Source organism: Ranitomeya imitator, chromosome 3 (genome assembly GCF_032444005.1).
Source record: "Ranitomeya imitator isolate aRanImi1 chromosome 3, aRanImi1.pri, whole genome shotgun sequence".
In the NCBI taxonomy this organism is placed as follows: Eukaryota; Metazoa; Chordata; class Amphibia; order Anura; family Dendrobatidae; genus Ranitomeya; species Ranitomeya imitator.
In genome coordinates this window covers 788352591-788370242 of record NC_091284.1, presented here as the reverse complement: position 1 = coordinate 788370242, position 17652 = coordinate 788352591, and the positions used below count along the sequence as shown (strand labels likewise).

The 17652-nt window shown below is 46.1% G+C and overlaps 1 protein-coding gene across 1 annotated transcript in view; it reads left to right on the top strand.

The window, feature by feature from the left end:
• Nucleotides 1-362: 362 nt before the first annotated feature.
• The window catches only part of MTMR2 (myotubularin related protein 2), a 29940-nt gene continuing 12650 nt past the window's right edge, over nt 363-17652 (top strand). The window contains exons 1-9 of the mRNA XM_069759181.1: nt 363-426; nt 3345-3454; nt 5094-5159; nt 6318-6412; nt 12006-12116; nt 12209-12310; nt 13220-13303; nt 13420-13569; nt 13938-14126. Of these exons, the coding sequence (XP_069615282.1) occupies nt 5102-5159; nt 6318-6412; nt 12006-12116; nt 12209-12310; nt 13220-13303; nt 13420-13569; nt 13938-14126 (789 nt within the window). The 5' untranslated portion in view covers nt 363-426; nt 3345-3454; nt 5094-5101. The remainder of the gene's footprint in view (nt 427-3344; nt 3455-5093; nt 5160-6317; nt 6413-12005; nt 12117-12208; nt 12311-13219; nt 13304-13419; nt 13570-13937; nt 14127-17652) is intronic.

Here is a 17652-nt window from a genome sequence, read left to right as displayed (position 1 = left end):
TGCCACACTTTGGCTGAGACATGCGTCGTGTGTTATGGCGCCACAAAGTATTGCCACATAATGAAATTAAATGCGGTTACATTTGTAACCAGAAAATAGCGAGATACATATCGCTGAAGAAATAATTCAGTGAGTTTTGGATTTTATTTTATAAGCAAAATGTGTATTATGGTCAATATCAACAGTGTAAAATAAAAAACAGGGTTTTGCTGCCCATAGCAACCAATCAGAGCGCAGCTTTCACATTTCAAGAGCAGGATTCCAATTAAAATGTACGCTGTGATTGGTTGCTACGCGCAGGACGTGTGTGGCGCCCTCTAGCGTCAGTCCTCCTTTCTTTGATCAGGCACATCCCAGAATCTCGCGAGATTTGTTTCAGGAAGTGGTGAAGAGCCGCCGGGCGAATCCTCCTACTTGGCAGTGCGGGTGAGGAGGGGACGGGAGCCGGTGAGGAGGGGACGGGAGCCGGGGAGGGTTTGTCCTTGTGTCTGTGGGTGGGAGAGAAGGGCGCTCCGGAGCTCTGTCTGATGATAGGAGTCGTAGTTTCTTTGTAGTTTTGGAGAGCCGCCGCTCGTGTGCTGTGATTGGACTACATGTCCCAGCGGCCTCTGCGAGTCCTAGGGGTTGTGGGACTTGTAGTACATATATGAGTGTGTGTGTGTACACACACACACTCACATTCACACTGTGCTAGGGGTTGTAGGACTTGTAGTGTGTGTGTGTATATATATATATATATATTGAATGTTATGTTGGTGTAAATAAAGCTAAATCCTGAAATATTGGAGAATTATTAGACCTCTGTTTGCTGTCAGTGAATTGGAAGATTTGCGCTTTTCGGAGAACCCGTCATCACTACTGATTTGTCATTTTTACCACTGCTATTTGTCGTTCCCCCATAAACCACCCCCAAAAAAGCAATTCTAAGACCTCTGCACTGTGCTGTTCCGCAATTATCCCTCCTGGACCTGCTGGACTACACTGACCAGTAGGATCTACACCGTTAATATATATATTATACTACGCAGTCTTGACAGTGTCCAGTGTTAATCAGATATTTACTAATGTACGGGACAAATCTCACAATTTCACTGTATATGTTGTAGCACTGCATTATATAGCACAAGCAATCGCTCATTCAAGTCCCATGGGGTGTAAAAAAAAAAAAATAGTGAAAACTTGTTTATTTTGAGTCACGTAAATAGCACCATTAATTCCAGGGTTTTACAGACATTGTCAGCACTGTCCCCATTGGGGCTCACAGTCTAGATGTAAAAAGAATGTTTGTTGTGTGTGTGTATATATATGTGTATGTGTATATATATATATATATATGATGGTGGCCCGATTCTAACGCGTCGGGTATTCTAGAATATGCATGTCCATGTAGTATAATGCCCAGTCAAATAGTATACAGCACAGAGCCACGTAGTATAGAGACTTAAAAAAAAATAAAAAAACCTATACTCACCTTCTGAAGGCCCGTTGAAGTCCTGCTATACTCACCCTCCGCCGCCTTTCCCGCTCGCCACGCTCCCGGGACCGCTCCATTACAAGCGGCAGCTTCCGACGGTCCCAGGGCTGGTGTGAGCAGGACCTATGATGACGTCGCATGTCGCACACCAGGCCTGGGAGCGGAAGCTGCCGCTTGCAATGGCGCGGTCCCGGGAGCGTGGCGAGCGGGAAAGGCGGCGGAGGGTGAGTATAGCAGTTTTTTTTTTAATTATTATTATTTTTAACATGACATATTTTTACTATTGATGCTGCGTAGGCAGCATCAATAGTAAATAGTTGGGGACACACAGGGTTAATAGCAGCGGTAACGGAGCGTGTTACACCGCGGGCCGTTACCATTAACCCTGTGTGAGCGGTGAGTGGAGGGGAGTATGGAGCGGGCGCCGGGCAGTGAGTGCAGGGGAGTAGGGGAGGGACTAATCGGACTGTGGCCGTCGCTGATTGGTCGCGGCAGCCATGACAGGCAGCTGCCGAGACCAATCAGCGAATCAATAACCGTGACAGAAGGACAGACAGACGGAAGTGACCCTTAGACAATTATGTATATATATATTTATTGTGGTTTTTTTTTACAAAATTAAGGAAAAATAGCAGTCTAAATCTCTATTGTTTTTTTTTTGTTTTTCTGTTCAAGAAATAAAGAAATTAAAAAACAGCATATTTGGTACTGCTGCATCATAAGAGCTCATATTACGAAGGTATAAAACTACATGAAATAAATCATGTCCAGAAAATAAATTGCTTTAATTGCTTTTTTTTTTTTTTTTTTTTTTTGTTAAGGCACCTCCAGCAAAAATGTAATAAAAAGCAAGATCAGACATCCCGAAAACATTATCAATCAAAACCCAGCTCGCCATGCAAAAAAAAAAAGGCCTTATAGTGGCCCATTGACTGAAAATAAAAAATTACAGGTCTCAGAAAACTGTGATGGAAGCAAATATTTTTTTTTTTTTTACAAAGTTCAGATTTTTTTTTTTTACCATTTAAAATAATAATAAAAAAGGATACAAATTAGCGGTCACGGTAATTGTACTGATCTGGGGAATCAAGTTACCGCGCCGTTTTTACCACACAATAAAAGTTATAAAAATAAAATCCGAAAAAATACAGTTGTGGATCTTTTTCCTCCACTATTTTTTTTACCCCTTTTTTTCAGTTCTTTTTATGGTGTCACTGAGAACTACAACTCATCCCACAAACAAAAAAACAAACAAGTCCTGATATGGTCTTGAGGTTGTAAAAATAATAATAATAAAAAAAGTTATGGCTCTTGGAAGAAAGGTGCGGACCGTTTTGGGGGGTTAAAGAGAACCTGGCAGCTGATAGGTGCAGAGTGATTTATGGGGGGCATGTGTGACACTTCGGAGTTTCAGAGAAAAACATACTTAAAAAGAGACTGGTTGGCTGGGTGGGTCGCCAGCAGCTTATCCCCACTCGCTGCCCACATGGAGTGACAGGTCTCTCTATAGGGAGCGAACTGTCAGTGCAAATTATAAACCCTATAGATGCTGTGAAATACAAGCAGCAGCATGCTGGGAGTTGTAGTTCTACACCAGCTGGAGATCATCGTCTCTGGTCCTGTGAAGCTGGTGGTGATCACCTTGGGAAATGTCAGGGTTGGGTTAGTTGCAGGCAATCACACCCTTTATAAATATACGTCTGCTCTGCTACGTTCAGCATTATCTCTCGGGGACAACAAACCACAAGTGTCTTCTGTGCATCACCGAGGAAGAAAGCCTGACAACCGAAACCGGTTCAGCGAGCAGAAATGTGTGAGTGCGGGGTTGTGTGACGGTAAGAAGCCATAATAACACGTTTACTGTCAACAGAACCGAAGAAGGAGGAGGAGGATGTGACTGTCCAGAACTATGCGACTGCACCCGGGTCCCAGATACGAGATTTCTGCACAGAGATACCACAGTGCCATATACCTACAAAGGTGAGAATGTTAAAGGGGATGTCCTCAACTCATAGCGAGAGTTGGCTGGGGCAGCGCAAGCACACATCACAGTCCTGTAGGCATCAGCCATTCTTTAACCCCTTCATGACCGGGGGATTTTAGCATCATTGGTTTTAGCATGTCGTGTACTAGAACACGGGAAAAAAATTCCAAGTGCGGTGAAATTGCAAAAAAAGTGCAATCCCACACTTGTTTTTTGTTTGGCTTTTTTGCTAGGTTCACTAAATTCTAAAAATGACCTGCCATTATGATTCTCCAGGTCAGTACGAGTTCATAGACACCAAACATGACTAGGTTATTTTTTATCTAAGTGGTGAAAAAAAATTCCAAACTTTGCTAAAAAAAAAAAAAAAAAAAAAATTGCGCCATTTTCCGATACTCATAGCGTCTCCATTTTTCGTGATCTGGGGTCGGTTGAGGGCTTATTTTTTGCGTGCCGAGATGACGTTTTTAATGATAGCATTTCGGTGCAGATACGTTCTTTTGATCGCCTGTTATTGCATTTTAATGCAATGTCGCGGCGACCAAAAAAACGTAATTCTGGCGTTTCGAATTTTTTTCCCGCTACGCTGTTTAGCGATCAGGTTAATACTTTTTTTTAATTGATAGATCGGGCGATTCTGAGCGCGGCGATACCAAATATGTGTAGATTTGATATTTTTTTTATTGATTTATTTTGATTGGGGCGAAAGGGGGGTGATTTAAACTTTTATGTTTTTTTTATTTTTTTCACATTTTTTTAAACTTTTTTTTTTAACTTTTGCCATGCTTCAATAGCATCCATGAGAGGCTAGAAGCAGGCATAGCACGATCAGCTCTGCTACATAGCAGCGATCTGCTGATCGCTGCTATGTAGCAGAATTGCACGTGTGCTGTGAGCGCCGACCACAGGGTGGCGCTCACAGCGACGGGCAATCAGTAACCATAGAGGTCTCAAGGACCTCTATGGTTACCATTCACAAGCATCGCCGACCCCCGATCATGTGACGGGGGTCGGCGATGACGTCATTTCCGGCCGCCTGGCCGGAAGCGGTAGTTAAATGCCGCTGTCTGCGTTTGACAGCGGCATTTAACTAGTTAATAGGTGCGGGCAGATCGCGATTCTGCCCGCGCCTATTACGGGCACATGTCAGCTGTTCAAAACAGCTGACATGTCCCGGCTTTGGTGCGGGCTCACCGCGGAGCCCTGCATCAAAGCAGGGGAGCCGGCATCGGACGGTATAGTACGTCCGATGCCGGTAAGGGGTTAAAGGGGGTGTCCAGGACTGACAAATTGACCACCTATCTTTAGGATCAAGATTAGATCCCCAAGGGAAAATGGTACTTCTGGCTCCACAAAAAAAAAAAATCAGCGGTTAGCATCACTAACATACATAGTGTTCAGAGTCGGGACACCACTGCTCCATACACTACTCCTATTGAAGTGAATGTGACCTGAGCTGCAGTACCCAAGAATGGCCACTACACGGCGCACCGTGTCATGCTCTATACACTGTTTACTTCTGGCTGCAGAAGGTGCTTTGATTGGCAGGGGTTCAGCGGAAGATGGATTTTAGGTTTTTCTCTCCTGTATCAGCTTTATAGTTAGATATCAGATATGTTTTTGATGTATTTTCAGCTGTCGTCATGCTTGCCGGGATGGAGGAGCTGCTGCTGCTACCGGGAGAGGTGGTTAAAGATATGGGTCAGTATTTGTCACGCTAGGGCTCTACACGGCCACTTTGGCCCTGACACAGGTCGCATGGACATAGATGACTGTGTCACTGCTACATTCCAGCACAATACAAGTGAAGGGGTCACATTGTTATCCTCGGGGTACCATGACAAGCCAGCGGTAAAAAGTCCAGCCGGGTCTGATTATGACTTGTTGAGGTACCCAAGGCGACCCAATTCACATATAGATCTTTGACCGGGCAACCTATGTTGCGCCGAAAGTCACCGTGTAGCCCCAGCCTAATTCTACTTTGGCACAAATGACAAAAATCCTGCTTGCTCACCTTAATTGTGTCCATACACTGCAGGCAGCTGAGCGCACATTTGGCCTCGGCCATTACTCCCAGCCCCATACCGATCATGCATGTGTAAATGGAGAACAAAGGATTGGACATGTTGAAATCCAGCATGCCCAATCCTTCTATAATCCAACATCTACCATCAGGGAGACTCGGAACAAGGCCGTATACATTAGGTCCTGTCTCAGTGGGGTCACCTATAGGGCTCATGCCTGCAGTGTTATAAAGATCCATAATGTGACACCTGTAATTTCCATACTGGATGCCTGTACTCTCACTGGTGCGTTACGCAGACCTCGAGGGTCCACAGGTGCAGCCGTACAGGGTCTGTTTATTTTGCTTTACTGTGTGCATGAAACGGTATATTGAATTTTGGATTATTTATCTAGGAAAGGGGTTGTTGCCAAAATGCATGTATTTGGGGATAAAAATATTTTTTTCAGATGGTTTGCATTAATAATGTTGCACCATTTGGCTTTTACAGGCTTTTTGTTTCCCGGCATGTTCACCTTTCATGTGGTCCTAAATCAGCTGAGAGCAGGTTAGAAAAAGACAGATAAAAGAGTTAGAAGCTGTCCTGTCAGACCCTGTGAACGAGCTCACTGGTAGAGTCTCAGATAACTCATTCTGCAGCCAGCAATAAGCAGAGCAACACTGAGGCTATAGATGGAAGTGGTGGACAAAAATGTTATTTAACGCAATTGTAAAAAATGTTTTTTTCGTAGCTCCAAATACATGCATTTAAGTAAGAAAATCTATTCCATAAAGTGGACAACCCCTTCAAGTTGCATTTTGGTATTGACTTCTGCTCCTTTCCTTCTCTCTGACAGCGAAGGACATCTCTTACATCTGTCCGTTCACGGGGGCCATACGGGGAAGCTTCACCGTCACCAACTACAGAATGTATTTCAAGAGTTTGGAACGGGTGCGTCTATAGGGGTAAAAATGAAAAATGTGAAGCAGCGGCTCGGTGCAAACCCCGTCTGATTGCTACTTTCTCCGCTACCTTCAGGCTGGGGCTACGCGGCGACTTGAGCAGCAACGCACGTCTCATCGCTGAATGTCCCGTCTACATTGCAGCAGAACGCAAGAGAGTTGGGTTGCATTGCCACCAGCGAAAAGTCAGAATGGGTTGACTTTGTTTGTGATTTGCTTGTAAAAGTCGCAGTATGTTGCAAGTCACAATGGACCCCATTCACTTGTACGGTGCTGCGATGTAGCGGGGGCATACAGCAATCTATGGCCTCAAGGTTTGTGTCGCTACCAAAGGTACCATGCAGGAAGCTGTGCTGAGCAGTCTCATGTCCATCACACGACCAAGAGTTTTATGCCCTCATAGTAAATATAGGTTTCCCTTGAAAATGGTGAAAAAAAAAAACCCATATAACATAGTGAAATATTTGCTGAGATCTGCAAATTATCTCTTCAGAGTGGAAGAGGACTAGAACTCTAGTGCCACCTATTGGAAGTAGCAATCCTAACAGTCAATGTCGACCCTTTAACGAGCCTTGTCACATGACTTAGGATAATAGCCGAACCAGAATCTCAATTTCTCTATCGCCTCTCATTGGGGGACACAAGAACCATGGGTGTATGCTGCTGCCACTAGGAGGCTGACACTATGCACAAAAAAAAGTTAGCTCCTCCTCTGCAGTGTACACCCCACCGACTGGCATTATACTCTTCAGTTTAGCTTAGTGTCAGTAGGAGGTGGACACGGGTCTTTTATTAGACCCCTATCTACCTCAACGTGCGTCGTTTTTCTTTTAGGTTCTCCGGAGGAATACAGAGTGAACAGTCCCACTATGCGGACTATAAGTATGGCGTGTACTGCCACCCCGTATCCTCATAGATCCCTCAGCAGGACCATGATCCTAGCACACAAGCGTGCTTAGAAGTCCGGTCCGGCTCAAGGCCTGGCAGGCGGATTTGTCTTCTAAAAAGTCCCTTACCAGCCTGCCTTTTCAGGGTTCACGACTTTTTGGTTCCAAGCTAGACCAAATCATTAAGGACGCCACCAGGGGCACAAGTTCCCTTCTTCCCCAGTCCAAACCTCATCGCCCTCCTCCTAGACGGCAATTTCGGTCCTTTCGGCCTTTTCGACGCCTCGGGACGTCCAACTTCTTTTACCAACAGCAGCAGAGGCCACAGGCACGTCAAGAGAAGAAGTTGGTATCCTTTAGACACACTCCTTCCTGGCGTCCCCGCTACTCCCTGGGTAGATCTTCCAGGACCGGAAGATCCACCTCCGCATGACTCGCGACAAGACCCCAGTCCTCTACCCAGGCTGGGCGACCGCCTCCTCTTCTTCAGGGACGTCTGGATCTCCTCAGTAGAGGACGCGTGGGTCAGGGAAGTTGTATCCTCGGGATACAAAATAGAGTTTGTTTCACGACCTCGGGATCGTTTCTTCGAATCCCGACCTCCAAGAGACCCCGCTCTAATTCCGGGTTTCTTCGCAGCCATTGCTTCTCTCCTCAAAGCCGGGGTCATCGTTCCCGTCCCAGAAAAAGAACGGTTCACAGGTTTCTATTCAAACCTCTTTGTGGTGCCGAAAAAAGATGGCAAGGTTCGTCCCATTCTGGATCTCAAATTGCTGAACAGGAGAGTTCGTCTGAATCACTTCAGGATGGAATCCCTTCGTTCAGTAATTGCTTCCATGGAGGCTCAGGAATTTCTGTGTTCCATAGATATTCAGGACGCCTACCTCCATGTTCTAATATTCCCGGGACATCACCAATTCCTGTGCTTTGCGGTGCTCCAGGAACACTTTCAGTTCGTCGCCCTGCCGTTCGGTCTTGCAACCGCTCCCAGGGTTTTCACGAAGATCATGGCGGCACTGATGGCCATCTTGAGGGTCAGAGGCCTGGTTCTGTTTCCATACCTCGACGATATCCTCATCAAGGCTCCGTCCTTTTCTCAGGCTCACGAGAGCCTGTCCATCGTCCTCAACACCCTAGCCCGCTTCGGGTGGCTGGTCAACCGGAAGAAGTCCTGCCTTATTCCTTCTAAGCGCATCGTCTTTCTGGGCATGCTCTTCGACACTCGTCACACCAAAGTCTTCCTTCCCGAAGACAAGAAATCCATCCTTCGTCGGGACATACGCTTGCTCCACGGTCCTCGGCCTCCCTCCTTCCGATCGGCCATGAAGGTTCTGGGGAAGATGTTAGCAACATTGGAAGCGATTATCTTCGCCCAATTTCATTTGCGACCTCTTCAGCAAGCCATTCTGTCTCAGTGGGGCATGTCTGTCTTCTCCCTGGATCGTCCGATCCGACTCTCTCTCTGAGTCAAACGGTCTCTCAACTGGTGGCTGACGTCACCTCTCATCTCCCAGGGCAGGTCCTTCCTTCCAGTTCACTGGCAAGTAGTGACGACGGACGCCAGCAGTACGTGACGACGGGGTGCAGTATTTCGCCACCTGACTACTCAGGGCCGTTGGTCGGCGCAGGAGTCAACTCTGCCGATCAATGTCCTCGAGATCCGGGACATTTTTCTGTCCCTTCGTCACTGGGAAAGGATTCTCAGGGGCCTTCCAATCCGAATCCAGACGGACAACGCCACAGCTGTGGCTTAAGTCAGCCATCAGGGGGGGACTCGGAGTTCCTTGGCCCTTGCCGAGGTATCCAAGATCCTCCTCTGGGCAGAGGCAACGGTTCCGGTGATATTCGCGGTGCATATCCCTGGCGTGGACAATTGGGCCGCCAACTTCCTCAGCCGCGTGGGCCTCGTGGCAGGGGAATGGTCCTTGCATCAACAGGTCTTCCATCAGATTTGTCTTCGATGGGGGACTCCAGATGTGGATCTCACGGCATCCCGAATGAACAGGAAGGTACCTTGGTTCGTCTCCAGATCGCGCGACCCTCTCGCAGTGGGCGTCGACGCTCTGGCCATTCCTTGGTCGCAGTTCGCGCTCCCCTATCTGTTCCCACCCCTTCCATTGCTTCGCAAGCTGAAAAAGATCAAGGTGGAAGGGGTGCCGGTCATTCTCATCGCCCCGGATTGGCCCAGGAGATCTTGGTTTGCGGAGATTGTCAACCTTCTCGCGGACGCCCCCTGGCGCCTTCCAGGCAGACCCGATCTGCTGTCTCAGGGTCCGATCTGTCACCCGAATTCTCGGTCGCTCAGTTTAACGGCGTGGCTGTTTAGACCGCAGTTCTAAGAGCGTCCCACCTTTCGGACCGGGTGATTCACACTATGATCCATGCTAGGAAGCCTTTGTCTTCCAGGATCTACTATCGTACCTGGAAGTCTTCTGTTGGTGTGAGTCCAACAACGTTTCACCCATGTCCTTTTCCCTGCCTTCCATTTTGGCCTTCCTGCAGGCAGGACTGGATTCGGGCCTTGCTCTTAGTTCCCTAAAGGGCCAGGTTTCTGCGCTCTTCATCCTTTTTCAGAAGATGTTATCTTCTCGGCCACAGGTTAAGACCTTTGTTCAAGGAGTAGCCCATGCTGTCCCTCCGTACAGGGCCCCAGTGGATTCATGGGATTTAAATCTTGTGCTGGACGTTCTGAGGGGTGCCCCCTTTAAGCCTCTCAGGGAGGTTTCCCTGTCACTTCTATTTTGGAAGGTGGCCTTTCTTCTGGCCATCACTTCTGTCCGCCGCGTCTCCGAGTTGGCGGCCCTTTCTTGCCGACCTCGTTTTCTTGGTCATCCACCAGGACCAGGTGGTCCTCAGGCCTCCGCCTTCCTTCCTTCCTAAGGTGGTTTCCACCTCAACGAGGACATCGTTCTACCTTCCTTTTGTCCAGCTCCGACTCATCCTCTGGAGCGATCGTTGAACAAGCTGGACCTCGTCAGGGCAGTGAGGATCTACCTGACTAGAAAGGCTGCCTTCTGGAAGACAGATTCTCTTTTCGTCATTTCTGATGGCACACGCAGAGGCCTACCGGCTTCTAAGGCGACTATTGCTCGCTGGATCAGAACGGCTATTCTGGAGGCTGACCGGGTCAAGAACAGAGTGCCCCCTCCTGGGATAAAGGCTCACTCTACCCAGGCAGTCGGCGCTTCCTGGGCGTACACCACAAGGCTTCCACTCTACAGCTTTGCAAAGCGGCAACCTGGTCTTCCATCCACACGTTCGCCAAATTTTACAGGGTCCATACCTACGCTTCAGCGGACCCCAGCCTAGGCAGAAGGATCTTGCAGGCGGCAGTGGTGAGTCCTCTGACCTGATGGAAGTCTGTTTTCCCACCCCAGGGACTGCTTTGGGACGTCCCATGGATCCTGTGTCCCCCAATGAGAGGTGATAGAGAAAACAGGATTTTTGGTTGCTTACCGTAAAAATCTGTTTCTCGGAGCCTCCATTGGGGGACACAGCTCCCTCCCATGTTAATTTTCGCTGTTCTGTATTCTATGACTGTTCTCATGTTTACAGTTCTCATGTTTGTGGTTATGTTTCAACCTTATTGTTTTTTCTCCTACTGCTTTCTCACTAACTGAAGAGTATAATGCCAGTCGGTGGGGTGTACACTACAGAGGAAGATCTAACTTTTTTGTGCATAGTGTCAGCCTCCTAGTGGCAGCAGCATACACCCATGGTTCCTATGTCCCCCAATGGAGGCTCCGAGAAACAGATTTTGCAGACACTGTATTTCGGGGTACTGCCCCTCATCAGTGCAAAGTGGAGATCTGGTTTGGCTGATTGAGAGGCGTCTGACCGGGATCCAAGAAGTATCGTTTCTCCTTGTGGAGAGTGACATGATTAGGCTACGTTCAGACTAGCGTTGTGCGCCGCTGCGTCGGCGACGCAACGCACAACGCACGCAAAAACGCTGCGTTTTGCGACGCGTGCGTCGTTTTTTGCCGAAAATCGGACGCAAGAAAAATGCAACTTGTTGCGTTTTCTTGGTCCGACGCTTGCGGCAAAAAAGACGCATGCGTCGCAAAACGCAACAAACAAAAACGCATGCGTCCCCCATGTTAAACATAGGGGCGCATGACGCGTGCGTCGCCGCTGCGTCGCCCGACGCTAACCCGACGCACACTAGCACAACGCTAGTCTGAACGTAGCCTAAGCATGTCGAGGTGAGGAGACTTAAAGCCTATGCTGAGATCAGAATATACCTTTAATGTTCGTCAAGCATGTCATTAAATTCAGATCAGGTGTAGATAGAGAATGCTGAATTTCAACATGCCTGATCACGTTCCTATAGGAAATAACTAGTGTCTCCCCATTGAATACATGCGTGCTTTGCCAAGCCTAGCGTACGTGTTTACTTCTCAAATGAGTGTCTTTCTGATTGTTATATAGGCACCTTTTTAAAGGGTTTAAAAACAATGGCTGCTACGGCACCATACCTGTCCACTGGATGTGTGTACATTGCAGCTTTGCTGTATTGAAGATGCGATTTTTAATGACAACCTTTGCTCTGGGGTCCTTGTTGCCGGACCCCCATCATTTCTGCTTTTATAGCCATGCCAGCCTATGTTCTGGACGCACAGGGTTCATCGTTGCTCAATCGTTGCCTGGCAAGTGGCAGTAAAGTCTGCCGTGTAAATATTATCTTCCCACTAGGACCATCGCTTGATACTGGACGCTCCTCTCGGAATCATAAGTCGCATTGAAAAGATCGCCGTATCTGCCGGACGCGGAGAGAACTCTCATGGGGTTGAAATTATTTGCAAGGTAAAACCTTCTGCCTCTGCAATAAACGACAGGTTACTGTATCCAGGAAAGATATTTTTCCAGTTCTTACACTTTTTTTTTTTTTTTTAAAGGACATAAGAAACATGAGATTTGCTTACAAGCAAGATGGACGCCTTCGAAAATCTGTGTTTGAAAGTCTCCTGGGTTACGCTTTCCCTTTAAGTCACGAATTGGTAGGATTGCTGTGGGCTTTAGGTCACTCCTGTATACAGAGGGCACATCACTAGGATATGCCGTCACGCATATAACTGATGGAGGTCTGACATTTGGGGGTCCGCACTGATTTGGAGGATGAAGGGGCCGCCGTGCTGGTTCAGCATTGCAGCTGTCTCACTCACACCATCTCCCCTGCATAGATGGCCGCCCAAGGGCTGCTGTCCGGGGAAAGATAATGTGTATATAGACAAGACAAGCATTCGGTCCCGGTTATCAGCCCATGTAAACAGCCATTGAATGAGCAGAGCACTTGAGTCATTTGTGCCGGCATCAAAATCATCGGTATCCGCAGTGCATCGCCCCATGGAAATGCTGGCAGTAACGTGAGGCTATATGGGAACCGAACCATGGTATTAGAGGACACTCTACTTCCCATGCTGCAACTTTTCTTACAGGGGTTGTCCACTACCTAGACAAACCCTTTATAAATTAAGAAATGAAGCAATCCCCCTTGTAAAATAATAATTAAAAAAAAAATAAAAATGCTCACCTTCTGTACCGGCACCGTTGTAGGAATGTCGGCGCCGGGTTTGCCAGGATTTGCATGACATTAGCTGCATTGCTCACATTACATAACAATCAGTGGACGCTATCAGTCTGATGCGCTCTCACTTCCCTCAAACGGAGGACGTGAGAGCGCAGAAACCCAATTTCATCCACTGATTGGCTGCAGGGTTCACATGGCATAACAATGGCAACAAGATCACTGGAACAGTCCCAGTGCGGGAGGTTTTACAATATTTAAAAAGGAGCTGTGCAGGCAGTGAACAACTCCTTATATCCGACTAAAAATGGGTCCCTTTAAGTTAAAAAAAAAAAGTATAATGTCTCTTTTCCCATAACCTGTCACTATTCTCCCTTTCCAGCCTTTGTTTGCCTTCGAGTATAGAGAAACTTTCTCTGAAAATGGCTGGAAAGTTTATGACCCCATAACAGAATACAAAAGGCAGGTGAGTGGTTATTATTGCCTTTACCTTTGTATGCGGAATATGGAATAATGTTTAGAACTTTATTTCCATTTTTTTTTTGGAACTTTTTAGTGATCATTTTCTACCTGTTCTTGCAGGGGCTGCCCAACGAAAGCTGGAGAATTTCCAGACTGAACGATCGGTACGAGCTATGTGACAGCTATCCGGCAATACTAGTCGTCCCAGTGACTATGTCTGATGACGAATTACGGAGGGTGGCCGCATTCAGGGCCAAGGATCGGATTCCTGTGTGTACACAAGTATAAAACTGAGTGGGGGGGGGGCGTTATAAGGAAGGAGGTTATGTTGATAAGATTGAAATTTTCAGCTGCACATTTTCTGCAGTGGATTTTGTGATGAATCTGCAACAAAATCTCCTACATAATCCACCTATTTAACATGCAGAATTTGCTGCGCATTTGCCATGATTTTCAGCACATAAAATTACAGGTCAATTTCCACTACAAACTCAGAGATCCCCCCCCCCAGCACAAGGCACAGCGCACTGTATCCCTTTTGACTGGTAGTCTCAGACTATACACAGCATACATTTGTTTTAGGAGTTACTTAAAGCCCCATGTTGGTTGATATTTATAATAAAGATTTCTTCTCTTAGGTTCTATCATGGATTCATCCAGAGACTCAGGCTTCAATCGTGCGGTGCAGCCAGCCCATGCCAGGAGGCAGTGGGAAGAGGTGCAAGGAGGATGAGAAGTATCTGCAGTCCATCATGGACGCCAACGCACAGTCCCACAAAATATTTATTTTTGATGCAAGACCTAGTGCTAATGCCATCGCAAGTAAGGTAAGTCACAGCTCAAGATTTAAAAGAAAAATGTAGACATTCATAAAATTTGCTTGTCACCATTTTTTTAAACATTTTTACACCGATGGAGCTGTTCAGGAACTTGTGTTTTTTCGTGGTGACCTGACTGCTTTATTGATACCATTTTGGGACAGATACAAAGATTTTTAGTTTCAATAGATTTTTATTTTCTCAATAAAATTTAACAGTAATTGTCCCTTGCAAGGGATTATCATTCAATTGTAAATCATGTAACATAAGGACATGAGCCGTATAAGAACGACTAAACTTAACTTATTCAAAGTAATCATTAAAACAATAAGACATAGACAAAGAAGGATAACACGTAAGGATGGGGGGGGAGGGGGTTAATAGCCATTGAGCATTTTGCAACAGGAATGAGTGCAAACAGAATCAAAACCATCACAAGGATAATAATAAGGTCTGCTCCAGGTTACTATTAACATCCAGGTCTATCCAAGGTCGCCAAGTCTGGTAAAAAATGTCCCATGTGTCGTTTCTCGTGGCCTGGATACGCTCATAGAGAAGTATGGTGTTCATCTTGTCCATTACCGCCGTCAGCGAAAGCGAGGGAGTCTTCCATTTCGATGCAATGTGTAGTTTTGCTGCCATGCAGAGCTGGGCAACCAAATTGTGAAATTTATTGGAAGAACCCGGTATCTTAGTCCCTAGAAGAAACACTGTAGGGTTTAATAAAACTCTCTTGCCGGACATTCTCTCCACCACAGATCGCACCCCTCTCCACAGTGCCGAGACCACCGAACATCCCCACCAGACATGTTCTAGGTCGCCCCGCGCCCCACATCCCCGAAAACAACGATCTGATGTGTTAGGGTATATGGTGTGCAATTTACTTGGAACTAGATAGGTTCTGTGCAAGAGCTTAATAGATGCCTCAATTAACGAAGTTTGACAACTTCCCCTGGTAAGTGTAATACAACTTCTACGCCATTCCTCTAAGAACATCGATATATTCAGATCAGCCTCCCACTGCTCCATGCATTTTAGTTTTTCATCTCCCTGGGTGTCATTTAAGGATGAGTAAATGAGTGAAATGGTTCCTCTTCCCAAGGGGTCTATCATACATCTTTGTTCATAGTTAGTCGGGCGCGGAGGGACCCTATGTTGTAATATCTGGTTAGCAAAATGAAATATTTGACATAAGCGTAGTGCCTCTCTTGCTGGTGGGGTGAATTTCTGAGTAAACTCTTGTCGGGTAAGCAACGTGTGAAAAGGGGTGCAAAGCTGCCTCAAAGCGAGGATGCCATTCGAGATCCACCATGAGAACGGGCGGGGGTCCAGCCCTGGCAAAAAGTCAGGATTATGGAAAAGGTGCGTCATCAGGGAGGATTTAGATTGGAGATTATGCTTAAATCTCTCTTTTCGCCAAATGATTAAGGAATGGAAAGTGAATGGGGCTGCTATGTGTATACCCTTTGGGAGTTTTTGCATAGTCCAAAGAAGGCCCGGAAGGGAAAAAGGTGTCAACAAAAAGGACTCCAACTCAATCCATCTAGGTTGAGTGTTTTTGTCAGTGCAGGACGATGCTAGCTGGGCTAGTTGAGCCGATTTGTAATACAGCATAAAGTTGGGCAGCGACAATCCACCCAACCTCCTGTGTCTAAATAGGGTTTTTTGTCTGATCCGGGGTCTCTTTCCCTGCCAAAAGGAATTTTGAGATCATGATATGGATCTCATGTATTGTTCTAGACGGTATCGGAATGGGTAGGGACCGGAAGAGATATAAAAATTTTGGGAGGGAAACCATCTTAATGGCATGTAACCTGCCGAGCCAAGAGAGCGTCATGGAGGACCATCTAGCAAGATCTGATTGGAGACTCTTTATTAACGGGAGGTAGTTCCATTTAAATAGGGACGACTTATGCGGGGTCAAGTTTACTCCCAAATAGGTTAGGTAATGATCTTTTTTAGTGAATTTAAATTGGGAAACTATGTTATTCTGCACTTCTCTTGGGGTATTGATGAATAGGGCCTCCGACTTATCTATGTTAATTTTGAGGCCTGAAATCATCTCAAAATCATGTAGGACTGTGAATAGGTTCGGGAGTGTGGTAATTGGGTTGGTGAGTGTCAGAAGTAGGTCGTCCGCAAAAAGGCTTGTTTTATACTGCTTGCCCAGGTCTCGTGGCCCATGTATATTGGGGTTAACTTGGATTGCCTCTGCCAGGGGCTCCATAGCTAATGCAAACAGGGCGGGGGACAGTGGGCAACCTTGTCTCGTGCCTCGCTGTATATTGATAGGAGTAGGTTTATTAGAGGGTAGTTTTAAATAGGCCGTAGGACTATCGTATAACAATTTAAGGCTTGATATAATGTTTGGTGGAATGCCAAATTTTGCCAGGACTTCGAATAGGTAGGACCAGGAGATCGAATCAAAGGCCTTCTCTATATCGAGAGCTAACACCAAAAGGGATTGTTTGAGGTGGTTAGCTGAGTGTATGAGGTTAAGATTTCGTCTGATATTATCTGGGCCTTGCCTTTTGGGTATAAATCCTACTTGGTCGCGGTGTATTAGCCCAGGTAGAATGGTATTAAGCCTGGTAGTGATGATGGACGTGAACATTTTTAAGTCTACATTCAATAGAGAGATGGGTCTGTAATTTTTGGGGTATAGATGGTCTTTCTTTGGTTTAGGGATAATTGTCACATGAGCTGTATAGAATTCAGATGGCATTTGCTTTCCATTTAGTAGAGCATTACAATATTGTTGGATGTGGGATGAAAGTACGTCCCCAAATTTTTTATAATAGATCGCAGTAAGGCCATCGGGCCCGGGGGCTTTATTTTTTTTTAGATTTTTAATTGTTAGTGTTACCTCCTCCACAGTGACAGGGGTCTGAAGGGAGGCAGCAGCTGGGGTGGATATTTTAGGAAGTGCCAATTTTTCTAGAAAAGAATGAAGATGTCGCGGAGGGGGGTGTTGGGGGGCAGTATATAGCGTTTGGTAGTATTTGTGAAATGTATTATATATTACTTCTGGGTGGGCCGTAATATGACCAGTCGGGTCCTTGATGGAGGGAATATTATTTAAAAGTTCCCTTTTCCTGAGCATACGGGCCAGCATGTTGCTGGGCTTGTTGGCGTATCTGTAGAAAGATGATTTAATCCATGTCAATGTTTTTTCAGTTCTGTTTGTTAATAGCGTATTTAATTGTAGTTTAACATCATGGATCTGTTTGATTAAGTAGAGCGACATATTAGTTTGGTTTGCCTGTTCCAACTTAGAAAGTTTGTTTTCCAATTGTAACTGTTGTTCCGATCTTTGTTTCTTTTTAGTAGAGGCAATTTTAATTAGAGATCCGGTTATGAATTTTTTTGTGCGCCATCCACACAGAGCCAGGTGAAACATCCCCAGTGTTATTGGCCTCAAAATAGATATTTAGGTCTTTTTTAATGTCTGCTAAAATGGTAGGGTCAGTAAGCAGGGACTCATTCAACCTCCATTTGAATAGTCTAGAGGTTACAATGTCAAATTTGAACATTG